The sequence below is a fragment of the Hemitrygon akajei genome, chromosome 5 (genome assembly GCF_048418815.1).
Source record: "Hemitrygon akajei chromosome 5, sHemAka1.3, whole genome shotgun sequence".
Taxonomy (NCBI): Eukaryota; Metazoa; Chordata; class Chondrichthyes; order Myliobatiformes; family Dasyatidae; genus Hemitrygon; species Hemitrygon akajei.
In genome coordinates, this window is record NC_133128.1 from 18,733,897 (window position 1) to 18,761,488 (window position 27,592).

The 27,592-nt window shown below is 37.3% G+C and overlaps 1 protein-coding gene across 1 annotated transcript; it reads left to right on the forward strand.

Annotated features, from left to right (window-relative positions):
* Positions 1 to 597: 597 nt before the first annotated feature.
* LOC140727514 (uncharacterized) lies at positions 598 to 26,211 on the forward strand. The gene is made up of 7 exons (XM_073044906.1): positions 598 to 1,249; positions 4,114 to 4,184; positions 6,059 to 6,284; positions 11,712 to 14,428; positions 19,482 to 19,703; positions 20,384 to 20,508; positions 23,170 to 26,211. Exons 1-7 carry the CDS (start codon positions 826 to 828, stop codon positions 23,174 to 23,176), a joined length of 3,792 nt encoding a protein of 1,263 aa, XP_072901007.1. The 5' UTR covers positions 598 to 825; the 3' UTR covers positions 23,177 to 26,211.
* Positions 26,212 to 27,592: the final 1,381 nt, after the last annotated feature.

Genomic DNA, 27,592 nt, shown 5'->3' on the forward strand with positions numbered 1-27,592 from the left:
CCCAGCTGCCTTAATTTTCTCTGCCCCTCCAAAAAAAACTTGCTTCCACCGTTTAACAAGTTCTCTGGCAAACTTTTCAAAGCTTAACGGTTCATCCTGCACCCAGCTTTAGGCTACCTCCCGCTGCAATAAGGAAACAGCAAATAGCTTACGATATGCTTATTTTGCAATCTCATCAATGCAAAACTTTTCTTTTGCTTTTACGGAGCAGCCAAAATGCATATTTTGGGAGTGTTGGTGGAAGTACAAAAGGACATTGGGGGGTGGGGGGGAGACAACCAGCCTTCGGGTTGCAGTACCAGCAATACATTGAAGACAAGTCTACTTGACTTCTGGCAGGAGCACGATGTCTTTTATGCACCAGTCCGGGGTAAGTGTCTGAACAACCTACCTTGTTGGCCAAGTGACACTCATCATTGATTTCTCGCCGTCCCCTCAGGGCGCCTTGCCCCGCCCTTTCCCCCCTCTCCATCCAATCACAAAGTGCAACCGCCCCTCGGCGGACCATTAGCCCGATGGAGAAAGGACGATTGTACTTCTCCCATCAAGCTAGGGTGCAACCGAGATTATATAAAGAGCGGGTGGGACGGCGACGGCGGTGGAAGAGTCAAGAGCCGCTGGCTGCTGTGGAGTTGTCTCCGCCGCTTTCGGCCAGTGAGGGAGATATTGAGTAAATTAATTATATATATTTAAAAAAGAGAGAGAAAGTGAGGGGGCAGGGAGTGGCGGGCACCGTTGATAAGCAGAAAGGAGGAAGGAGAAAAATATATTTTAAAAAAAGTACCAAAGTGTAAGGGAAGGGGGAAAAAGAAACTAATTTATTTAATGAAGAAAACAGGGGCCTGTAAAATGGCCGGCGACAGCGGCACGACCGAGGTGGTCAGCCGGTATTTAAAGGACGCCGACGAGCCGGGCTCGACGCTCGGCGGCGGTTCGGTGGCGAAGGCCGGCGATGAGGAGGAGGAGGAGGAAGAAGAGGAGAAAAATCTCGGCGGGGAAGGAGGCGCCGCTGCCTCCTCGGCGGGCCACGGCTCCAAGGCCGCCTCGGCTTACGAAGTGATAAACGGGATCTTGTACCGTAAGAGGCTGGAGCGGGGGGCGACCAGCTACACCGAGGTGTTGGTGGGCGCCGCCGCCGAGCAGCGACGCGCTGTCATCGCCTCCTTCCACCAGCAGCCGGCGGCCGACCAGCGTCACTGCACCATGGAAGAGACGTACAAGAATGTTTCTGAGAACTATTGGTGGGAAGGTGGGTTTGTGGACTCTGCCTTAAAAGTTTCTCCCTTGATGAAGGTTGTGGGGCGGCTGACTTTGTAAACTGTTAGGTTTTAATTTTTCTAGATTTATCTCGCTTAAAAAACGTAAAACTATTCGCTTTCCTAGCTTAATGTGATGGAATGTATTTGGCTGCGAGGAGCTCAAGCTCTTCAGTGGAACATGAACTTGCAGCTCTCCTCACTGGAGTTGAAGTTGTCATGTGATTGCTCTATTGGCTTTAAGAGCCTTAAGACCCATCGGGTTTCTACCCAACTTTGGTAACTTGCTTACTGCGTTGACATTGTGTTTGTTGGTGTTGGGGATAAGTCCAGATATCTTCATTTCCTATGTTCCCATTTGCTCTTTTCTAGCTTCATTTCCAGCCAGGGACATGAGTAAATATGTAAATATTTAGTTTAATTGAACCAGCAAGATAATTTGTATTCCTGCCTGGTTGTTGGTGAAGAAATTGCAAGTGAATACTGGAGTAATTTCGTTAGAGGCTTCTCACCATATCAAAACTTGTATCTGAGGAATTGGTGTATATAGGCCTCGCCCGATTTGAGAACTTTGGGTTGGTTTTCGGGGAAGGTGGGGCGTGTTAGTCTGACTGGGGAGGGGGGGGGGGGCGTGAAAACGGCATTGCAATTGATGAAATTTGACGAGTTGTGATGAGCGATGCTCCTTTAGACACCGTCGCTTGGCATAGATGTTTGTTTGGTGATGCTATCCTTCTCCAGGTCAAATAACTAATTAGCTCCACTGGAGTTGGATTTTTATTATGTGTTTGACGTTCTTGAATCAACTGAACCAGTTCATAAAATTCTTGCATTTGAATCTGAATTCCAGCATTTCCATTCCTTAATGGAAATTTTGTTAATACTTTTTATGCAGCTGGTAACGTTGATGAAAAGCGTACTCACAAAATGTTTGAAAGTCCATTGTTAGAACACCTACTTCAGCATTTTTCTTCAATAATGACCTCTGAAGCTTGGCTAGCTCGTTGTGAGCCTCTAGTGGCAACAAGCAGTATTGCAGTTTAATAACAGGACTTTCTCAAACTGAACAATGTTGTTGGATCAGAATGCGTAGAAAATTGTTGAGGCTGTAATTTTTTAAAATCTCTTTAAGGAATTGAGAAATATACTTTGTAGTGGTAGGAAATAAAGTTTTGTCATGGCTTCAGCCATTTTCTATAACCACTGCAAAAGACACAATGCTGAAGGAACTCGGCAGGTCAGGCAGCATCTATGTAAGAAATACAGTTGATGTTTGGGCGGAGACCCTTCAGGAAGCTGTAAACACTTCTCTTTCCATTTAAAACAGCGTGCTGGACTGCAGTCTTAAATTCACTAATAAATTATAATTGAGTTTGTGGTGGTTGATGGGTTCTTGATTAGTAATGGCGTCAAAGGTTATGGGGAAAAGGCAGGAGAATGGGGTTGAGAGGAATAATAAAGCAGCCATGACCTAATATGGCAGACTCAATGGGCTGAATGGCCTTTCCTGCTCTTATGGCTGTGGTATTACCAAGCATCTATTGGTTCCAAAGAAAACAACACAGTGGGATTAAGGAAGGGAAATGATGTTAATTTCCAAATTTTATCATGTAGCACGACGTTTTGAATTTTTCAATGATTCAGTTTTCTTTGGTTGTCCGTTGAGGTGTCTCCTTGTACACAAATTCGGCTGCAACAGTTAACTTACAAAATATATTGCATAACATTAGGAAAAAAAAACTTGCAATCAAAGAGAGAGATGTTAATTAGCAACAGCATGAAGTTGGTGAATACAAGCATAACCAAATCCAGGTTTGGCTAGGTGAGCTGATGGCAAGTTTTATTAATTTGGGCAACTTAAGTGATTGAGGTCATATTACTAAATTCAAGTGAGAAAGTATAGATTGCCATTACACCATAAATTTTTTAGACACATGGTTTGGGTGAGAGGGTCAAAACCAAATATTGTTACATTTTCTGGTGAAGCAGATGGATGGTTGTGTGGGCTGTGAGAAGGATGCTGGGAGGTTCTGACTTTTCCCTTCCTGAAGTCCACAAACAGTTCCTTGATCTTGCTGATATTGATTGTGTTTGTGACACCACTTAACCAGCCAGCCTATCTCAATAGGTGACCTTTCTCCCCCTGGTCTCACCCCCAGCTGCATGTTTGGCAAGACCTACTCTGGTTTCCACTGGTCCTCCCAATTTTGCACCCTTTCCCATGTTTCCCCACCCCAACCCTCCTTCAACAATCCTCCTTCCCTACCCCTTCCTTGCTCCATCCACCCACTTCACACACAGGTCTTCACCAGTCATCCCCCTCATATTCTCTTCTTCGGTACTTAAACCTTAAGACCATTTACCCAAATCCAGTTCTGCTAGTGCTTTCTGTTCCTACTGATTTCCCAGGCAACTGTCTCCTACCTTTACACTCCCTACCTGCAGTTTGTTGCATTTGTTTTTATTTTTCCTCTGTCTGTCTCCATCTGCAATTCACCTGCCCCAGTCTTTCAACTTCACCCCTGCTAAACCTCCCCACCTGCCACCTGTCCTTTTGCACCCTTCCTCAATTTATTAATGACTTCAGAATCGTTTCTTGACACTGGTAATCTTGCCTCTCCACTGTCAGTCCCGATGCAGTGATTCAACCTGAAATATCAACAAGTTTCTTTCCTCTCACAGATGCTGCATAACCCCCAAAGTTCTTCCACCGGATTGCTGCATCTGTAGACTCTTGCATCTCCAAGACCTAATCTCATTTCCTTGGAAATAAATAATATGGTAACAATTGTGCACTTGATCCAAGACTGCCATTAATTTTTATAGATTAACGCTGTCATTTTTCATTGTTTTTAAGGGATGTTTCCAGACATCAGAGATTATGTACAAGGATGCAATCACTGTAAAGACAGGAAAGATAACCTTCTGGTAAGAGATCGAATGAAAGTAAATGCATTTAATTTGACCATCATGACAGTGGTTATTGATTAGTAGGAAATGCTATATTGCAGTGATCTTATAACATCAGTAAGTTCATGTGCTTATTAAATCATAATTTTAAAGTGTAATTTTGGGACAATTTCAATGTGCTAATTGTGGATCTTTAATTTGAGCTTTCATTCCATCTGTATCTTTTCCTTGTATTTTAAAATCCTTTTTCCATTTTGTTTGGATTTGTACCATAATTTCTGCTGTAAGTTACCATGCAATTCTAATAATTGCCATTTACATGGTGAAGCTGCTTCCTGAGAATGTTACTGAGCCACGTGAAATGTTGGTTCATAGCCATGGAGGTAGGTTTAATGAAAGCAGATGGAATAAAATCCCAAAACCTGAGATCCTGACAATGGAAACACTTTACCTTCTAGGCTGCATGTGTGTGCAGTTGTGCAGTAACTGAAATGCTCCTGTGCACATTGCATTTGATGCAACACCGCTGAAATTTTTAAAATTATGTAATATAATTTTGAAATTATACTAATAATTGTGAAATGCCCTGTAATTGGGTTAATGAATATAATCCATAAATTTTCTAAATAAACGTACCACAACTGTTAAGACATGTTAAAGCTTCAACATCTTCACATTGTCAGTGTTTCGAGTTACAACGGTTACAAATTGTAATAAGTCGGTAGCTCATTGGCATTCAGTGGTTTATTAACAATGCTTTCTGACAAGAAAAAGCTAACAAAACTTAAGATTTTCTTGTACTATATTTTGTGATGCCCTTCAATTAATAAAATTAAAAGTATGTGATTTTTCAGTTTTCATTCTACATATTCATAGTATGCTATTACAAAAATACTTTGTGCCGAGTAGTTTTCAGACCGCGTAAAAAAAAATTTCCTGCTCAGAGCAATGGTTGATCTTCGCAGCAGTTTTTTAAAGAAAAGCTAGAGGGAATGTTGAATGGAAGGCACAGGAGCCACAATCTTTTATTCACCAAACACAACAAATCGATGTACATTTTTAGTTATTACTTTCGCAACATTGCAGGTTTATCTAGCTTTTATATTTGCAATTGAATTGTTGTTATCCTAAGACTATATTACACATTATACTTAACGTTATTTTTTGTCATCCATTGGTATTCTGGAATATATCCAGTTTAATTCTGGTGGCTCTATTTGCATTCAGTTACCAATGGTTATGCTTGTTGAATGTTTGACAGCCCCAGTTTAGATCTGGCTCAGATTCAGAGTTGCCATTATTTCAATGGAGAAGAATGGCACCAGGGAGAGGGGTATATATTTGGTGATTTATATTCCTTTGAATTAATTGTTTCGCCTTACCTGGTAAATATTTTTAAATTCTATATTGAACCTTGGAGCATGATGGTCACAAATTCAAGTTCAAGTTTATTGTCATTCAATCATATACATGTATACAGCTAAACAAAACATTCTTTTGAGGACAAAGAGCAAAACACAGTACTTATAATCACACCCAGCACATATAATTATGATACAGCAAATAGTCACAAAATAATAGCATAATAGCATCGCCTGAATTACATCACACTGGTTATGGTCGTTTCAGGTTACACTGTGTTGACTGTCTAACTCACTTAGAGTATTGGTTAGCTGAAGGAAGATCAGATAGTTTGTGAATTAGCAATAGTGTTTGAGGCTTTTTTAAGAAGGTTGCTTACAAAGGGTGTATTGGTCAAAAGCACTAATGCATGCATCAGATTAAGGGGTATAAGCTGTAATGTAGGGACAGAATGTTACGGGAGCCGTTTATTACATAACTTTCTCAAAATGGAAAGAAATGTTATAAACATTTGATTCTCTTTTTGACAGATTTCGGAAGAAAAGTACATAACTCGTAAATTGACGACACACTGCACTAAAGTGCTTGAGAGATTGAACAGTCAACGATCTAAAGGACTTTTTTGTGATGTGACTTTGATAGTGGAGAAAACATCCTATCCAGCTCACCGTGCTGTTTTGGCTGCTGTTAGTGAATATTTCCAGGATCTGTTTTCAGAGAAAGGATCCACGTCTAATAAAGTTGTGGATTTGAAAGGTGAAAGAATTTTAAGCAATTCATGCTCACTGTATTTAGGTTGTTATTTCCAAGCGATTAGCCTTACTTGTTACATGTAAAGCAATGAAACATCATGAAATGTGTTGTTTGCATTGACAACCAACACTGTCCAAATATGTGCTGAAATTAGCTCACAAATGTTGCTATGCTTCCAGTGCCACCATATCATGACGATAACTTACTAATGCTTTCTAGTCTGTGTATCTTTGGAATGTGGGAGGAAATTAGAGTACCTAGAGGAAACCCATCTGGTGGCAGAGAACACATACAAACTCCTTACAGAGGGACAGAAATTGAACCCTGGCCACTGGTGCTATGAAAGCATTACTCTAACCAGTATGTTACCATGTTGCCCCTAATGTACTGTAAATTTCAAATGGGAGCTCAGTGATACTAATGAATTATAAATTTATGGGTTCAAATCTGCAGTAAAGAGTTGAACACATTCTGGGCTGACCTTTTGGTTTGGAACCAAGAATATATATTGCAGTGTCCACCCCTACATTCTTTTGGATGAGATGCTGAATTAAGTCTCCAGCTATCTAACAAATGATTACATTTTTTTAGGAAAAGAAGGGAACCCTTCCTTGTTTTTCCCTACATTTATCCTTCAGTTAATATTCAAAAGAAAATTGGTTAACCTATCATTCTCCAATTTTGCTTTTTGGACTATGAAGTGGGCTTTTTGGCTGTAGATTCAACCTATAAAATAGTGACCAGTGTTCAGAAAAATAATCAATTATTTGTCTATGAAGCATTAAGCAACAAAAAAAGTAAAATGCTGTATTGCTTCCATTATTGTGCAAGGGTTGCAAAATGCTTCAATATTTAAACTTGTAATTGCATTTGTGTAAAGATGGATATGCAGTAGAATAGTTATTGTTAGCATCTAGATTCAATTGATTCATCAACATTCAGAACCATATCTTAAGCTTTTTTTGTTCTGATAGTATCTTAAGTGACAAAAACATTTGACCTATTTTACGGGCCAGCTGTCAACTACAAATCCTTGCTATCAGATATTTAAACTCCAGCTAGCACAATTTAATATGTGGCAATTCATTTAAGAAATTTAATAGGGAATGTATGAGTCAACTGTTTTCAGAGATGAGTGAAAAGCGAAACTTGCTCTCCAAATGTAGTTTAGGTGAATGGCATGGGTGCATTTAAAAAAAAAGATAAGTAGACAGTGATAATGAGAGATGAATTGATTTACTGACATGAGTTAAAATTAATGAGGTATGTGTGGCAGTCAATGCCACACAGTCACTTAGTTTTGTGTAGCATTGGCTGTTGAGGACAACTGACCTCTTTTTGTACTGCAATTGCTACATAGTTTACTGTATATAACCCAATTTGTTCAATGATTTGGCTGAACTGTTAAGGGCCTTGTTGAGTTTGGAAAAAGGTGTTTAAGCATTGACAATTAAAAATTACACAAGTCAGTTTAAACACTCAACACAAAAATAAACAGCAGCAAATGCTGGAAGAATTTATTGGGGCATGCAGGTACAGAATTAATGTCTTAGCTTGAAGTCCCTTCATCACAGGTGTCAAAGGGCCTTCAATCTGTCTTTTTCCACAGAGCTGCCTGACGTTTCCAGCATTTGCTATAGTGACATTCCTGTTTGTCTTGTAAATCAGATCTACTAACCTGCATGGATTGTTAATATTAACCTACAATTTTTCTTTAATCTCACATTAACAAGGCATTTAGCATTCTTGATCATGATGGGGGAATTAATTTCCCTTTATCAATCTTTTTATTAGTTAAATAAAAAAGTACATATAAACGAGGAGAATTATCACAAATATCTATAAAAATAACAGGTAAAATAAAAGGAAAAATAACATTATCAAGTTCAAAGAAAGTATTAATCTAATAGTATATAATAGAGAAGGATAATTGATCCTTCTCTTATCCATAAAAAGGAAAAATAAGAGAAACTTTTATAATTGACATAAACAAAGAAAAAAACCCCAAAACACCAAAAAAGAAAAAAAGAACTGGGCAGCTCAAACTGAGAGTGAAAACCCAAAAAAAAACCCAAGGAAAAACTTTCTGATTAAATCCAAAACTTCAAAAAGGTAACTGGAAGGGCCATAAGTCAGAGCATATGAAAATATTGAATAAAAGGTCACCAAGTTTCCTCAAATTTAGAGGATGTATCAAATGTCCGACTTATTTTCTCTGAACTTAAACAGGACATAATGGAGGTAAGCCAATAAATAACAGTAGGTGGATTAGAATCCTTACATTTAAGCAAAATGGCTCTCCTAGCCAATAAAGTTGTAAAAGCTATCATCTGTTGAGCGGAAGCAGGAATAATCCCAAAAACTGCTGTAAGTAAATTTGGTTGTAGATCCAAATTCAGAACCTTTGACAAAGTTTTGAAGACTTCTGTCCAAATATTCTCTAACTTGATGCAAGACCAGAACATATGTGTTAAAGTAGCTACCTCAAAATTACATCTATCATAAATAGGAGTAATATTAGAAAAAATACGGGCTAATTTGTCCTTTGACTTATGCGCCCGATGCACTACCTTGAACTGTATCGAGGAGTGACGGGCACAAATAGAAGAGGTATTTACCAAATGAAAAAATTTATCCCATTTCATCTGAAAGTGACTTTCGAAACTCCAGTTCCCACACAGCTTTAATTTTGCCATTAGGTAACATACGCAAGTTCAATAACCGTTTATAAATATAACAGCTATCAGTCCTTTTTGAAATGGTTTGACCTGAAAAAGAGTATCAATAATATTAGATGAATAAGCCAAAGGAAAATCTAGCAGTAAATTACATAGAAAATTCCTAATTTGTAAATATCTAAAGAAGTGTACATTAGATAGGTCATATTTATCTGCTAACTGAATGAAAGACTTTAGACAATTACCCAAGAACAAATCTAAAGATTTGTTTAGATTCTAAAAATCTAACAAATTTCTTTGGTTTTCCAAATTGAAAAGGTCTGATTAAAAAAAATTGAAGGTTTAAAAAAATAATTAAGATGGATTTTACTAGAAAGAACAAAGTTATTAAAATCAAAGGATCTAAGAAATTGAAACCCAATTCTTAATGTATGTTTAATAATAGGATTACAATCTCGACTACCGATCTTAGAAAGCAAAAAATCAAGAGGAGCTCCCAATAAAGAGGCCAAAGAATACCCCTTCACCGAGTTTTTCTCCAAATCCACCCATAAGGGACAATCATGTATATCTGAAAAATGAATCCAAAAAGCGATATAACAGATGTTAATTGCTCAGTAGTAAAATCTAAAGTTTGGCAAAGACATACCACCATATTTTTTAAATTTCTGCAATAAAAGTTTACTCAATCTAGGATTTTTATTATTCCAAATAAAAGATAAAATTTTAGAGTCTGTCAAAAAACAGTTTAGGAACAAAAGAGGGGATTGCTTGGAATACATATAAAAACTTCAGTAATACTATCATTTTAATAGCATTAATACGGCCAATTAATGATAATGTCATAGGAGACCATTTAGAAATCACTTGCTGCATATACTCAATTAATGGAAGAAAGTTATATTTATACAGGTCGTTAAAATTTTTAGTACCGTAATTTTAATACTGAGATAAGTTATTTTTAGCAATACTAAGAGGAAATTGATCATATTGATCAAAATAGTTGTTAATAGGAAAAACTCACTTCTATGCAAATTTAATTTATATCCAGAAAAACTACTAAATTCAGAAAATATAGATAACAAAGCAGGAATCGATTTCATAGGATCTGAAATGTAAACTAACAAGTTATCGGCATACAACGAAACCTTATGCACTTTATCTCCTCTCTGAATACCCAAAACCCCATTGGTGTCCCGAAGAGCAATAGCGAGAAGTTATAAAGCTAAGTTAAATAGCAGTGGACTGAGAGGGCTACCCTGCTGGGTACCTCTTTATAATGTAAAATAAGAATTTTTTTAATTAGTAGTTATAAATGCCGCCAAAGGGGCTTGATAAATCAGTTTAATCCAAGAAATAAAGTATGGACCAAAATTAAATCTTTCTAAAACCTGAAATAAATAGGGCCATTCTACCCTATCAAAGGCTTTCTCTGCATCAAGAGAAACAACACATTCAAATTCTTCAGATGGAGAGGAATGAATGATATTCAGTAGTCTCTGAATATTAAAATATGAATATTCTTAATAAATCAGTTTGATCTTTAGAAATAACCTTAGGTAAAATGTTCTCAAGCCTGTTAGCCAAAATTTTAGAAGGAATTTTGGAATCAACATTTAATAAAGAAATTGGTCTGTAAGAGGTACATTCAAATAAATCTTTTCCTTTTTTAGGAATTAATGAAATTGATGCCTCGTAAAAAGTTTTCTGGAGGGTCCCTGAAGATATAGGTTCAGTGAAAATTTGGCATAGATGAGGTGTAAGAATACCTGTAAACGTCTTAAAAAATTCTGCTGTATCCTGGAGCTTAACCTGATTGAAAAGAAGATATAACTCTTACAATTTTCTCTCGATTAATGGGTGCATCAAAAGTATTCATATCTTGGGTAGAAATTTGGGGTAAATTCAATCTTTGCAGAAATTCATTCATAGCAGTAACATTGTCTGAAAAATCAGATTTATAAAGATTAGAATAAAAGTCCAAAAAAAGCTCATTAATTTCCTGACTGTCAGATGTTTCTGTTCTATCAGATCTTCGTATTTTCAAAATCTGCCTTCTAGTCATAGATGCTTTGAGTTGAGCAGCGGGAATTGATTTCCATTATCTTAATTTCAGTCATAGAATAATTGATTTATGACTAGGCTACTATTAAGTAACAATACACTTATCTTTCTGCTTTTATTAAAAAAATTTTGCTTTTTCATTTAATATTAGTAACATTCCCTTAGCTTTAGCCTTATGATTCAAATAGAGCACAGGGTGAAAATAAGTTTTGATAGAATGGTGTACCTTCTCACAAGAAAATATTAATTGTGATGTACAAAACTAGACAGAATAATTTTGCTTTTTGGCTCTACAGAAAGTTTGAGGTGAAATGTAAACGGAGGATTAAAAACTAAAAATTGGGGAAATTGCTCAATGACAGAAAATCAGTATCAGCAGGAAAGATAATTGAAGTATTCAGATACAAATTTGTTAGTGCTCATAAAATGTTCTGATGAATTCCCTTGTAACCATTACCCATCAAAAATTTCATGCTGTATGTAGATTTACATTTAAAAACTGAAAAGAATGGGAAAGATAGATTTTGCATCTTATTAAAGAAAAATAGAACTTTAGTTTTTTTAAAAGAAAACTAACTTAATTTAACAATTGCTTATAGAAAAAGACTTTGACAAATGGATCATTTGGAAATTCATCATTGGTGGATTGATCAATTCTACACTCAAATTACTTTTTTTTTCTTTCTAGGATTCAGCAGCAAGAGTTTTCTGCCACTTTTGGAATTTTCCTACACATCTTCACTATCTGTGAAACCGGATTATTTTGCTGAAATATGTGCTTTAGCCAGGCATCTAAGGATTTGGGAAGTGGTTGAAATGTGTGCAACACTGTGCAAGTTCCATGGAACTGGGAACAGCAAAGCACATAAAGAGGAATCCAGCAAAGAGGAGAAAAAAGAATTTTCTTCATATGAAGTTTGTATTGATCAATCTTTAATTGGACCTAGACAGCACGTGCCTGATATTTACTATTCGTTTGATCAGCTGGAAGATGATTCAGCACAACCGAAACTTGATCATTTTGGTAGAAGTCTGTTTTCTCCAGGATCACATTCAACAGTGATTCAAGGAGAAACAAAAGTGCCAGATTTTACTTTTAAGCTTCAAGAAATGCAGTCAGGATTTTCCAAAGACAAAGTGGTACCAGCACATTCTGAAACCTCTGTTGGTAACCTGGAGGTGGAGACAGTGGAAAATCCCAGTAGACGATTTAAATTATTAGGCTTTTCTGACAAAACTCCACCGAATACACAAACGGTTAAATCTTCATCACAGAAGTGTTCATCTACAAATAAAGTGACTAATATTCCTACCTCTTTAGAACTGAAATTTGCAGATAAGTCAAGAGATCTTTATAATCAAAGAAAATGCAACTTTGAGAAAACACCCACAAAGTCCAAATCACAGACAAGAGTGTCGAAGCATCTGGATTATAGCGTTGCAGGTCCTCAGGACAACTCTGGTTGTAAAGGAGTAAACACACTTCTCCGGTCACCAGTCAAACAAGTAGCCACCGAAGAAGAACTTTACTCTCCTAATGTGAATGAAAAATATAAACTACTTAGTGTTTTGGGGTTACAGAGGAAAACGTCTGTTACTGATGGTGAAGAACAGGCTAGCTGGAAACAAAAAAGGAGACTTCGACAACCTAAAGTTAGAAATTATTCCTTGCTTACTGGAAAGAAAAAAAGAAGAATAAATTGTGCAAAAAGCCAATTACAACCAGACCAGATGAAAGCAAAAGAACTTGCCAATTGCTTTGTTGTCATTGAAAAGATCCTACCACCAATACAGAAGCAAAATGGAGACAATCAGCAATTAAACAAAGCATTGTTTGCACTAGAGAAAACTGAACCTTTAAATTGTAAACTTAATTTCTCTCAGGGTTGTACTGGAAAGGAAGTTGTTTGTAGCCCAAGAAAAATACAGGTAAAGAACCCTAAAGCTGAAACAGAAGGCTGTTTACTTGAGAAGAAAATCCAGCAAAGAAAGAAATGTAGCAGTGGAAATTTTTCATTAACCAAAAAGTCACAATGCCAAACAAATTCCAGTATTTCTAAACCAGGCAAGAAGGATAATTTGTCAGTAATCTCTGTGGAGGAAATAGTGTCATCAAAAACTCCTCGTGGCCACAGTGGTATAGAAGGGGGTGCATTGACCAGGCAAACTAGAAGTTGTACCTCGTATACTATGCCGGTAAAATGTTCTTCCTCACTAGGAAGCACTGCTGCTAAGACATCTCCATGTTTGACACATCACGGTCAAAGTGGCAGAAGAACCAGACAGTTATACAAGGCCATAATAAACTGTAGAAAGTGTAAATTTAACAACTTGGACTCCATGCCAAGACGTTCTCAAAACGCTGCTCGGAAAAATATGTCACAAAGAACACTTCTGAAGAATAAACTACTGAAAAATAAGCTATCATCCGAAGAGCGTAATTTTCATGAAAATCGAAAGCTGGTTCGTGATGATATCCGTGTGGCAGTGCCATCAAAAAGAAAAGAAAAGCAAATTCTGAATGTGGATCTGTTTAACCAAGTGCCTGCAAAAGCAGAAAGTAATGTTGGAAAGCTTAAGGGAAAATACGATGGCAGAAGCTTAGTTCCAAATGTTTGCCAAAGTACTCCTGAAGAAGGGAAAGAAGAGAAGGCAGCAGTCCTACTGGATAGGAGAAAGCAGCGGATAAATTCATCACAATTGAGGTGTAAACAAGAGAAGATGAAACAAGAACAATTAAAAACTGTTTCCAAGAAGCCGGAAAAGCAGATCCTTATCAGGTCCAGTGAAACACAACAATTTAAAAGGAAAGTAGAAAGGACAGGGTGCCGATCTTTGGATGCTGAGAAACAGAGTTATTTGCATAGCATAAGAACTCCAGCGCTGGGTAAAAGGAAACGCATACCTACACAGAAGATTATTGAAGCTGGTCTTTCCTTAGGATTTCTTGTATCATCTCAAAAAACTGATAAAATTAAGTTACCTGTTCAAACCAAATGCAAACAGTTTGGTTTGTCTCCAAGTCACATAAGGAACAACCAAGCAGCTGAAACAAAGATGCATGTGAAGGCATATTCTAAAATAACCACTTCTAAAGAGCGAGCAGCCACTAGAAGACAGAATTGTAATACAACTCAGAGAAAGTTGAAACGCTCAGAAGTTTCAAAAAGGAGGAAAGAAAATGTGGCAGCAAAAGTAAAGAGAATGAAACCTGTTGTTTTGTATGGAAAGAAGCTATTAAATTTGAACATTAAAAATACACTGGGTAATAAATGGTCAAAACCTAATGCAAAAGCAAATATTATGAAGAAGGATACACAACTGTCTACCTCACAGAAGGCAGTAAAGTTGCAACAAATAGCAAGTGCTAGTTCAAGAATTACAAATTCCAAGAGCCTACCAAAGGTATGTACCCTTTCTTACTACTAAAGATAAGGTTACTAATCTTGAGCATTAGATTATGCGATTAAATCAATAGTGAAAGTTGAATAGTTTGTCATTTAATATCAGAATTGGGATCATAATTAACTCATAGTTCTCTTTGCAGAAGCAGAGAATATAAATGTGATGGAGTTGAGCTAAATCTTGAAAGTATCTTTTAAAAATGTTAAAGGTGACCTGATAGAGGTGTACAAGATAATGAGAGGCATTGATTGTGTGGATAGTCAGAGGCTTTTCCCCAGGGCTGAAATGGCTAGCACGAGGAAGCCTAGTTTTAAGGTACTTGGAAGCAGGTACAGAGGAGATGTCAGGTAAGTTTTTTTTATGCAGAGAGTGGTGAGTGCGTGGAATGGGCTGCCGGAGGCAGACCTGGAGGCAGAAACGATAGGGTCTTTTAAGAGACTCCTGGATGGCTACATGGAGCTTAGAAAAATAGAGGGCTATTAGTAAAGCCTAGGTATCCTGTATTGTGCTGTAGGTTTTCTATGTTTCTGTTTCAACACTGCATTCTTAGAGTTTTGGGGTCAGTACAGAAGTGTACTAAAAGATTACCAACTTGAACAACTTGAGGTTCATGGGGAGCCAAGAAAAAATAAAAATGAAGTTTAAAGGGAAATTCAGGAGTTATCCCAAACTCAGAAATGATTTGGATTCTATTAATTGTTTCCAATGGCTGAGTTGGTAGCTGGTTAAAAAACGTTTTCTAATTACATTGAATCACAATCAAAAGCAAAAAATTTTTTAAAGCGCTGGCTGATCTATAATGTCATATTTTGAATGAAAATGTAAAAGCAGATTCAGCAATGACCTTTAAAGGGAAAATAGGTAAAGATGTGATTGGAAGAAAATTGCATATCTTTCGGAAGGTGAATGAATTGCAGGCAGTCGCCGGGTTACGAACGAGTTCCGTTCTTGAGTCCATCTTTAAGTCGGATTTGTATGTAAGTGAGAACAAGTACATCCAGTATTATTTAGCGTCAGTTAGTCAAATGTTTGTCTTAGTATATAGTATATATTTTACCTTTCTATGCATATAAAACACTTAAGAAATGTATGTATTCCAATAATTAAACCACTGCATTGCTTAGTAATAATTGTAACTTTCATCGGGGCAGGGCTTTTCACATGTTCCATTATTCTCACTTTATCCTTTATCGTTTAAAATTGTTCTGATCGTTGACCGACTGTAGCCTAACACTTTTCCAATGACCAATGACGTTTCACCTTTTTCCAAACACTTTATTATTTCTATTTTATTTTCAATCGTGATCGTTTTCCGTCAACGGAACAAAAACACTGCATTCAGCGGGTCCCAAGCTCCGCCAGGTCCTAAAGTCCACTGCACTGAGACAGATTAAATAAGGGACTTGAGCATCCATATTTTTTGGTATCGCAGGGGGTCCCAGAACCAAACCCCCCCCCCCGCGGATAAGGAGGGCCGACTGTACACTGCTTCATGTATCAGAATGATTCACAGTAAACCAGAATTAACAGATTCTTATCAATTAAACAGCATCCAACACTACAGATTTCATTTTTTTCAAGGTAGCTACACACACGCACGTGCTGGAACAGAACACATCTTTCTTTCTAGAGAAATTAAGTATTTTAGGAAACTAGAACACTCATTTTCTCATCCATTTTGTTTCTTATTAAACCAAAATATCAATTGCTCTACATAGTCAAAGTTACTGAACAGCATTTCTCATTACTGATAAATGATATAACTGTAGCATCTTCACGTGTATGTCATGTCACAGGAACATTAATGGGCTTCAGAAATTTTAGCATTTAATATCAGTACATATCCAGTACACAAACCGAAATTTCCCCTCTTTACAGACATCCACGAAACAAAGAAACCCCAAAGAACATTAGAAACATCAAAGTTCTGTCTCCTCAGAAAAAACGACATAATGGACTTTTAACATCGTAAACCAGCGAGTTTTTTTTTGTTATGTCTCCCCGTTCACCAGTGAAAAACAAAGACACCTTTTTCTTCCTTATTAGGGAGAGAGAGAGAGACTGCGATATGTCGTATAAGTGTTTGTGGTAACTGCAAGTCTGTGTCTTTGCTGTTGCTTTGCTCACACTGAGTGCTAGGTGGTGGTACCGATGCTTGCTTTTTTTTTGCTGGTGGTAGGGGAGGGAGATTGTTGCTCACTGTCGCTTACGCACGGGAGGAAGGGGAGCTGGGGAGGGGACTTTACGTTTATCTGTTCATTCTTTGGGGCACTTCTCTGTTTTCGTGGATGTTTGCGAAGAAAAAGCATTTCAGGATGTATATTGTATACATTTCTCTGACATTAAATTGGACATTTGAACCTCCTCCCTTCGCACAAGCAGCAAAATGTATCGATACCCCCGTGCATCCCCACCGCACCAGCATAAAACACCTACCTCCACACCCCCTCCTCATAATACAAGCAACAGGAGCAAAGAATCCATTGATCCTTTTTGAATAAGCCATTTAATTCTCTCAGCCCACTGCAAATATGTTCCATAATTCAATCAGATCATGACAGAGCTGTACTTGTATACATTTGAGCTTTTATACTTGTCTAGATTCCCTCAAAGTGCTTGCTATTATAAACCCTTTCAAATTTTAATTGAATAAAATCAAATACTTAAATGCAATCAGAATGGAAGACAAGTATCTCATCTGCATCCCAGTGCGAATGCAAGTACACCTTACACAACTACAAGTTACTTAACACTGAAGTTTCCCCACAAAAATTAAGTTGGTATAACAGCTTTACTAGACCAATAATTTATTCTGTATTTAAATTTAACTTTCAATTTGTGGAAGATATAATGTGTTAAATATAAAAATCATAGGAATTACAAAATGGAAATCCACTATGGCCAATGTTTGAATACAGGTAGTCCCCGAGTTACGAACAACTTGTACTTACGAACCGAGGAAGGAGAACGCCTTCCGCCATTTTAAGTCATTGCCGTTGACACTATTGAGTGTGTAACTTTGCATTTGACTTAGATTTTTCTTAGCAAGATTCACCCTGACCCCCCCCCCCCCCCCCATTTTTCCCGTCGGCTGGTGGAGCAGTGAGATCAACGCCAGGCTCGAGAATGTTCCCGAGTTCAATCCAGTGCCAGACCACTCCCAAATGCGCCGGGTTGATGTCGAGCTCGCAACTAGACCTCGTAAAAAAAAAACACTACTGACTCCAGTTTACATTCCCACACGGAATATTGAGGAGGATCAAATGCCCAAACCCAGCACAGCCCCCACTTGTCCCATTTAACCTGGCTCAGTGCGGTGGGCATTAGGACCTGGGGAATTCAGGGTGGTGGTCCTTAGGACCCAGCGGACCTCGGGACCCACCTCCTGCAGTGTTTCTGTTCCGCTGACAGGAAGTGATCACGATTGAAAATAAAGTGGAAATAGTAAAGCGATCGGAAAGAGGTGAAACACCATCAGTTATTGGAAAAGCGTTAGGCTACAGTTGGTCAACAATCAGAACAATTTTAAAGGATAAAGTTAGATGAATGGACCATTTGAAAGGCCCTGCCCTGATGAAAGCTACAATTATTACTAAACAACTCAGTGGTTTAATTATTGAAATACATATGCTTCTTATGTATTTTATATGCATAGAAAAGAAAAATATACGCTATATACAAAGCCAAACATTTGACTGACGCTAAATAATACTGGATGTACCTGTTCCAACTTGCGTACAAATCCGACTTAAAGACTGCCTGTACTTTAAATCATCTCTAGATTACTTAGTACCTAATACAATGTAAATGCTATGTAAATAGTTGTTATACTGTATTGTTCAGGGAATAATGACAAGATAAAGTCTCTACATGCTGAGTGCTGGAAAGAGAATTTCCGGGCTTTCCTGATCCGCGGTTGGTTGAATCCGTGCATGCGGAACACGCGGATAAGGAGGGCCTGCTGTATATTTGATGCAGCCTGATGTCAGAATTCTGTTCCTTTCAGGTAAAAGTAAGGGTAATGTAAATGTATTGTGACAAACAAGTTTTACCTGAGTTGCCAACATGCAAGTAACCTACAACTAAGAATCGATCCTTCGAGTTGCAGTTCATTTGGATCAATATTTAACATTGAATATGCACTGGAAATAGTGTATGAACAGTTGAACTTCATTGCATTTTTCACCCGGGCATCACTTTGTGCACATATACATGTTACATGAATCTGCTCTTTGCATTTTGGAAAAAATTACAGCTTTGATATTTTTACAGGGCTGCAAGAGAATGTGATTAAAATCAAGTGTTTAAGTATAGGTGTTTAATATGATTTTAGTAATAACATAACAAGATGCTGTAACAAGTCAAGAAGTAAAACCTGTTTTATATGTGTGTTCCAAGGGTTCCAGAGAATGCTACTGAGACTACTTGGTAAAAATGGGTCCATAAGAGATAGGAATAGAATTAGGGCAATCAGTCCATTGAATCTGCTACAGCATTCCACCATGACTGATTTATTAACCCTCTCAACTCCGTCCTGCTGTCTTCCCATAGCCTTAGATGCCCTTACTAATCAAGAACTTCTACTTCAAATGATTTGACTTCCACAGCTATCTGTGGAAATGAATTCCACTGATTCACTGCTTTCTAGCTAAAGAAATGTCTCCTCATTTCTGTTCTGAAGGGATGTCCTCATTCTGAGGCTGTGCCCTGTAGTTTAAGACTTCCCCACTTCAGGAAACATCCTCTCTGCATCCACACTATCTAGGTCCTTCAATATTGAATTGATTTCAATGAGATTCCCTGCTAACTCTTCTGAACGCCAGTGAGTACAGGCTCAGAGTTACCAGAAGCTCCTTAGGTTAAATATGGGGAAGTAACAGGAAATAAGCAAAAAATAATACCCGTGTGTGTGTGTCCTTTGTTTGAGTTGCTGGTCACTTGGTGAAATGCTAAATTTGTAAGCACTTGTATAGTTTAAATGGCATGTGCTTTATTCATGATAAAAATAGGATCTTGCAATTACATGTATAACCGATTACAAATATATTTTCAGAATTTGCGGGGAGCTGCACAAATACTGAAGAAATTGCAGCCAAAACTTAAGGGATCATTAAAATTAACTCCAAGAAGCAAATACATAGCCGAAGAAAGCATGAAAAAGACCAAAGTTTCGAGAGCCCACACATGCCATGAATGCTGTGCGACGTTCACAAATTGTGACTCTCTGTTTATACACAGAATGAGCCACGTTAGGGGAAAGCGCTGGTTATGCCTCGTAAGTACTATTACTTGTCTGTCTGTACTTTTGTACAGTTGATATCTTTCAAGGGTAATGATCCAGAGTGGCAAAGAATTTATTCCAATGACTACTTTTTACATAAGATGATCTTAATAAAGTTTTAGTATGCTTAAAAGCATGGGCAGATTTGAGTTTGGTGTCATCTTTTACTCTCACTGGGCTATACTTAAGTATGTCAATAAAACCTGAGACTTGGGCCATGCCATTGTCATTATGGAAGCCTTGACTTTCCTCTACTGAATGATCTGGCTGTATCAGTCTGGTAGGGTAATTGTCTACATTTCATGATGGCTACTTCCACAATTCCTCAGTAAGTTCTGCAGAGACGCCTTTAACGTTCAAGATCACTAAAGAGAAAGTAAACTCAATGGAACTGTTAAAATTTCAACTTAAAAACAATAAACCCTGAAACGTCTTTGAAAAAGTAGTCTTTGGAAGCTTTATGGGAATGCATGTGACAGTTTACTTTGGGGAAAATAAGTCAAATTGAAGGAGGTAAAGATTGTAACCTTTTTGCTCATGCTAATATTGACAGCGTTAATGTTACACTAATTATGAAAATCCATTTAAAGACAACTGTCTTCTGACTTTTCTTTAGTACAAATATTTGTTTTGTCCATAGTTTCTGAATAGTAACCTGTGAAAAATATTTTTAGTTGTGTAATAAAGCCTTCTATGGCCAGAAGAAAGCTCAAGTTCACCTTCGCAGTCATAGTGAGAAGCTGTACAGGTGCAAAGTCTGTGTCACAGTATCAAAGAAAGAAAAGTCATTTCAGTACAAGTAAGTAATATTTATTACTGTCTCCTTAACTAAGCTATAGAATGCAGATTAAGCAAAAACTATTATCCCATAGACTGTTCCTATGTCATGCAAAGGGCTGATTGCAAGTTGTATGGGTATATAGGAGTTTTTTTCTCTACCTATATTAGACATCTACTATTGTGCTTCCAACATTATTTTTAAAAATGGTAGAATATTGTAAGCTTTTCACTTCAATAGTGAGGTAAAAGTTAGAACTTGTCATTGTTGACCTTGCCTTTCTATAAGAACACAGCAGCAAAAGTTATTCACATGACTCCACAAATCTGCCCCATTACTCAATATGGTTTACTCAGTCCTCCTTTTGTACCAAATCCCTGTAGCTCTCAATTCCCCAAACTTTAAGAAATTTACCTCCAGTTGAAATATTCAAAAATCTAGCCTCCACAACTCTCTTGGCATTTCTAGCTCCATCTCAAGTTCAAGTTTATTGTCATTCAACCAGACACATGTATAAAACTAAACAAAACATCATTCCTCTGGGTCAAGGTGCAAAACACAGTATATATGGTCACAATAATAGCACAAGTCACTTAGTGACATGACCTGAAGATTAACAGGCTGACATAAAGTGCAAGTTGCACCTACTAACCAGTGCATCTATGAACTGTGCGAAGAAACTGAAGCACCTGGAGAAAACCTATGCATTGCATGGGGTGGGCATACAGACTCTTTTCAGCTGACTTCAGAATTGAGCTCTGAACTTTGATGCCCCGCTTTATAATAGCATTGTGCTAACCTTTACGCTACTATGGTGCCCAGTTGCAAAGAATGTGGTTAATTTATCTGTACATTCAGTGAATGTGAGGCTGAATCACCGGTGATTTTAGAATCAAGAGGAAGGTTTATTGTCACTGACATAAGTTGTGAAATTTGTTTTGCGGTTGCAGTACATAACAAATTATAAGTTACAAAAAAAGTAAAATAATGCAAAAGAAAAGTAGTGTGATCATGATTATGCATTCACAGTCAATTCAGAAATCTGATGGTAGAGAGGAAGATGCTGTTCTTAAAATATTAAGTATGGGTCTTCTGGCTTCTGTGCCACCTCCCTGATGGTAGTAATGAGAAGAGGTTGTGTCCCAGGCAGTGAAGGTCCAAAATGATGGTCCCCTTTTTGAGGCACCGTGTTTTGGAGATGTCCTTTATGTCGGGGAGATCAGTGACCATGATACAGCTGGCTGAGTCTACAACCCTTTGCAACCACTTTCAATCCTGTGCATTGGAGCCTCCAAGCCAGATGATGCAACTGGTCAGAATAGATCTCTGGAAATTTGCTCGTGTCTGGTAGAGGGAAGAAGCTGTTCCTAAAACAAATTTCTGTTCTTTAGGCTCCTATACCTCCTCCCTGATGTTAGTAATGAGAAGAGGACATGACTCAGGAATGTCCATAAATAATTTATTATGTAAATACTTTGTTCTGGAAATTTATCTGTTCCATTTATAATGACTTGGAAGAACAAAATAGTGCCTTTTCACTTCCCAAGTATTACTGATAGTGCTGTTATTTTTTTTTAAATCTATTGATCTCAAGTTACTGAGTTTTAATAATTTGAAGTGTGAAGAATTTAACTTCTCCATAGAGATGGAAACATGCATAAAATGTTTTTGCAGTAGATCATTAATTCAAAATAAGCAAGGTGATCATGATTAATGCTCATATAATAGAATGTTATTGCTTTCTATCAATCTTGCCTTATTTACAGCTTTAATTTTTATAAATGTTTACTATAATTTAATGAGTTTATAAAATTGCTTTTTAGTGAAATCAGTAAGTCCAAAGTGGACTTATTTACTTAGTACAGCACAAAAGATGATCGTGCTGGTTCACAGTAAAGCAATCCTATTCTATTAACTTTGTTAGACTATTTTGAACTGTCTTCTAGAGTTATTTGTTAAATAGATGTTTCAATTATGCTGATACTTAGCACACAATGTATTCCCAAGACTGAGCGCTAAGGGAATTGGTGGTAAAAGGTGTTTTTTAAATGACATTGTTCATTACTATATCCCAGAAGGTTGGTGTGAACACTGCCCTTGCTGCGTACTGCTATCTGTGGACTTAACAGATTTTTTAACATTAAGTCTGCCCATGGCTTAGTCTACAAATACTGCCTGTGAGTATCAGCAGTGAGATGTTTTCAGGGCTGTATTGTGGCTAGCAGTGAGTGTGGGCCTCGACTTCATATATTGACAAACTGCCTGAATTCTATAATCTTTTTCTCACTTCCTGTTGGATGTAATGGAAGCTTGTCTCTCTCCTTGTCTAATGGGGCCAACTCTCCCACCTTTGAATACTTTCCACAGATGGGAACTCACAAAGTCACATAACAACCGCTGTATCTACTGTAGCATGTCCAAAACCAGCTTCTCCACAGTGAGCCTAGTATGTTTAATGTGAGATTCCCAGAGCAAAGGGGAAGACAGTTCAGGTGCATCTCTGCACAGCTCAAACAGATGTTTTTTTTTAAAGGTCTTTATTGTTTTGAAACGTGTTTAGATTGGTAGACAAACAAATCTGTGGTAGGCCAAGTAGTGCTAAGCAGAAACCATTGTAACTAGAAGTCTTTGCTGTCCGTAGATTTCACTAACACTTCTATTATTTTTTCCCATTTATTACAGGCGGTAAGAAATTGCAGAGTGGATGGGCCAAAGAACTGAAGTGGTTGCAAGCTAGAGAAAGAAATTGTTTTGATACATCTAAATATATGCTAATATCAAGACCAGAGGAATTATGCAGAAATGGGCCGATTTTTGCAGTGTTTATATTAGAACATTAAATAACAATTGGATGTCTTCCAACTTAATTCCCATGCTGTCTGTAAAGAGCTTGTATGTTCTCCCCATCAACCACATGGATTTCCTCCAGCTACTCCAGTTTCTGCCCACAGTCCAAAGACGTAGGTTAATTGGTCATTGCAAATTGTCCTGAGATTAGTCTAGTGTTAAATAGGTGGGTTGCAGGATGGTGTGGCTTGTTGAGCCGAAAGGGCTTGTTCTGCGCTATATCTCTAAATTAATATGATTAATTATTCTTCAATGAGTAAAAAGTGGAGCCCAATGCTATTCACATTTCATACCACTCAAAACATTCAAATTATTTGAAAAAATTGTCCAACCCTTTAATATTGTCAAAGTTGAGAGGTTCTTTGTTCCAGAAATTGAATTTTACCTGTTATTTTTCTATCCATGAGTGTAGATGCCTTCATGGAAGCCTTGTACTCTGGCTGAATAGCAGTTAATTTGGAATGGGTAAAACTGTGCCTTTAAGATTTATTGTCTGCATTAAAACAACAGTGGTTACTGAAGTCCCATAGTGGGTCCCAGGGGTTGAAGTCTGACATCCACGACCCCCTTGCTTAATGATATTGGACCATGGCATAAAAAAGATTGTGAACCCCTCTAAATAAACGCATGACTGTTTTCTATGCACTGGAGGTTGGTGACTAGTAACTTGATAGAGTAGGAATCGTATTTGGTGTTGATCTGTGGTTATAGTCAAGAATTTGATGTAACCATTACTGCTAGAATGAAGCAATTGTGCAAAACACTGTAATGTTCTGTAGATAACTGGATATAACTACTGTTGTAAATATTCAGAAAGATGTATGTGCAGTCTATTTAAAATGTGGTTATATAATTAACAGTCTACACAAACTAACTGGTGAAAATTTCATGCTTTATATTTATGAACTAATGATATAGCTATAGGTTTACTACTTTTTAAGATAAGTTTTTAATGTATCTTTAAACAGTTGCACATTTTATCTTGTAGAACACCAGTTTTTTTTAAAAAGGGAACTTTAAAAAAAATTTGCAAAAGGTGCTTACTGTAATCTTGCAGTTGAAAGGGCCATTTAGTGTTTAGGAAGCTTTTTCATTCTGCTAATATAACTGGTTTGGTTGTATACATCGAACTATCTTGGATGTATTTCCATCCCTGACAAGCATGCAACAATGCATGTGTGCTTGAGCACACTCTATACTGCTGCTCAGGTTTGTTTAGCTGAATGTATTTGAGAAGGTGAAAATTTGAATCTGTTTTATTTTTCAATTGTTTATGCCCATTAGAATTCTCTGTTTGAAATCTTTGCCAGTCTGAAGACTGAAATACTCCTCTCATCTCAACCTTGTCTTGATTTTAACATGTTGAAACTAACAAACTTGAACATTTATACTGAGGAATTAAAATTCAGGTTCTAAACACTCAGCATCAGTTCACTCACCTGTGGCCTCTTACAGTTAGTTAGATTCTGTTGAACTCTATACATGAACTATGAACTTTCTGAATTTTCCCAGGTATAGTTCTCTAATGAAATCCTTACATTTGTAGAGAAAGTCCTGTCAAGGTGGAAAAAAGAAAGGGGCCTTGCATAAATTGTATTTATAATCAAGTTATTAATACAAGAAGAATCACTGCTGAAGTTAAATCATTTATTTTCTAGCCTCCAATTTTCTTTCTGTTTTCACTTTATCAAGCTACAGGTGGACCTCTAAGGTGGCCTTTTAAAATGTGATTCAGAAGTCTAACATGTTATTAGTGGTAGTGCGATCACTTGAGTCAAGTATAATGCTCTACTGCTGGGCTGTCGGGTGGCTGTGGAGGCTGATCTGGAATCCAGATATTCTGGTGCAGTCTGAGCAAGAGTAAGTGGTTAATGATTGGGTCGGTGTAGCTGAACTAAGGAACTTTGCTGCACGAGTCCTTTTGTTTCAGGAGCTATATTAGAAATCCTGACAAATGAAACATCATTCAGCAAAAAGGTAGCTAATATTATTTTGAAAGGACAAATACCTGAAATGCTGAACAAAGTGACACATGCTTTTAGTGTTAAATATACCTCCAATTCATCATGGTTTTTCCTCTTACAGTCTCAGGTTAGTGTATTCTGTTGCAGGGCTTTGTATAATGGAACTGCTTACTTTAAAGTCACAATACGTGTAGAATAAAATCCAGTAGCTGGTGTTATGATGTGCTACTGTATAGTGGCTTGTTCCCATCAGGGGAGAAGAGAATCTATAAACTGTTTATATTGTTGAATTTGGTTCCCATTCCAAATATTTTAAACTTTTTAGGAATGTAAATTTTGTATGAACATTAACATCTGAATTTTTGTACATAAAGTTCTAAGGAGTTTTACAATGTTAAGATCTTTATAATATAGTTTTGAAAATCCCCAGGAAAGATTAATGAAATTGTTTTTATTTTACTATTTTGTAATTTAACTTTTGTTAGGTAGATTCAGAATAGATTTTTAAGTAACAAAATGTTGATCTATTAAGGTACTTGTTACTATATATGTTCTACAAATAATTGTTTTTCATCACCCTTTTTAATTAAAGTGATCCTATAAGTTCCTTTTCATATGGGACTTTTACTTATTTTAATCATAATTATACAATTATAGAATCTGTAAAGTATGATCAAGATGTTAATTTCATCACAAAAGTTTTATTTGCAATGTGAAGGTATCCACAGATTGCAGTTAAATATTTTCTCCATATAGCTTCTGTGGCTACCATTTTAATGATGAAAATTGCCATGAACTACAGAATATATTTTGATCTCTTTGAAAATTGTTTCCCAGAGGAAACCAGGTCTGTCTAATTCTTCACTTTGTTCCTTTCACTATTATACAGAACAATAAACACTTTCTTTCTGAAGTAATTTGTGTTACTAATTTTGTTGAGTAGCAAATTTCCCAGTCTTTCTTTCATTACTTCCCCATCAACTCATCCCAGCTGAAACTCCAAGCAAAATTTGGAAGTTTGAACTACCTCCAAACAGAAATGTTTGTTCAAAAGTTCACAAGTTTAAAATAACTTCCTTAAGGACTCCAGGTCCAGATTTTTTCAAGTTTTCTCCTGAAGCATTCCCCATGAGTGGGCATAGCCGCAAAGCAGCAAAGGTTTGAGATCAGAGTTTTTCTTCTAGGTGAGCTGCCAACCATGGCTGATGAGCCCCATCTGCCTAAAGCAACTGGTTTCAAGGCACCAGTAACCTGCTTTTACCCCTTTTCCTGTCAGTAGAAAATGTTCTGTCAGGCTTAGACGCTGGACTTGGTTGTCAGAGGCTATTTGAGAACCAAGACATTGGGAGCATTTAATAGTAGTGGGAGTTTATCCCCATTACCACCACCCCTGGTATCTTAAGGACCCAATAAGGAAAAACTATACATGTATAAAAACCAATGTGCAAAGGAAGGCAAACTGTGCTGCTGAATAAATAATAGAGAACTTGAGTTGTAGAGAACCTTTAAAGGTGAGTGTAGCTTGTAGGCTAATTTCAGAGTGATTGAAGTTAGCTATGTTGGTTCAGGCATCTGATGGTTGTATGGGTAATTATTTCTAAACCTGATGTGTGTATCTCCACCATGGTAAAAGGCTTCTGTATCTCCTGCCTGCTTGTGGTAGTGAGTAGCTCTGGGCCCCCAGGTCAATATTACAGATTGATAGTGCCTTCACAGTATTAAGGCAACAAAATGTCAAAACAACCCTTTGCCTTAGGATTATTATCAAAGTTTCTGACATTGAGAAACAAACTGAAAACTTAGAACCACTGAATGTTGAGTATTAATTTAACACTTTAAAACTAACTCAGTTTCTGCAATTCCTCTGTTTCAAATGTGAAAACACTCCTGCAAGAATGTTTGTACAGAAGATCCATTTTAACTGGTGGGGAAATCATAATATCTTCTGGATTCCATGGTTTACTCCATAGAGGGCTCAACAACGTAAGCTGGGGGTGGGTGAATACAATGAGCTCCTGTTCCCTTGAAAGTTGCTCACAGGTCCTAATGAACTAGAGACACTGGCATGCCTTCATGATTGCATCAATGTGTTGGGCCCAGATACATCTGAGATGTTGATGCCCAGGAGCTGCTCTCACTTTCCTGCTGACTCCTTGATGAGGACAGCTTTGTGTTCTGACTTCCCCCTCCTGAAGTTCATGTCAATTCTTTGTTGGGGAAACCACTAAACCAACCAATCTCTGTATCTCATCATCTCCTGAGATTCTGCCAATAACAGTGATGTCATTGGCAAA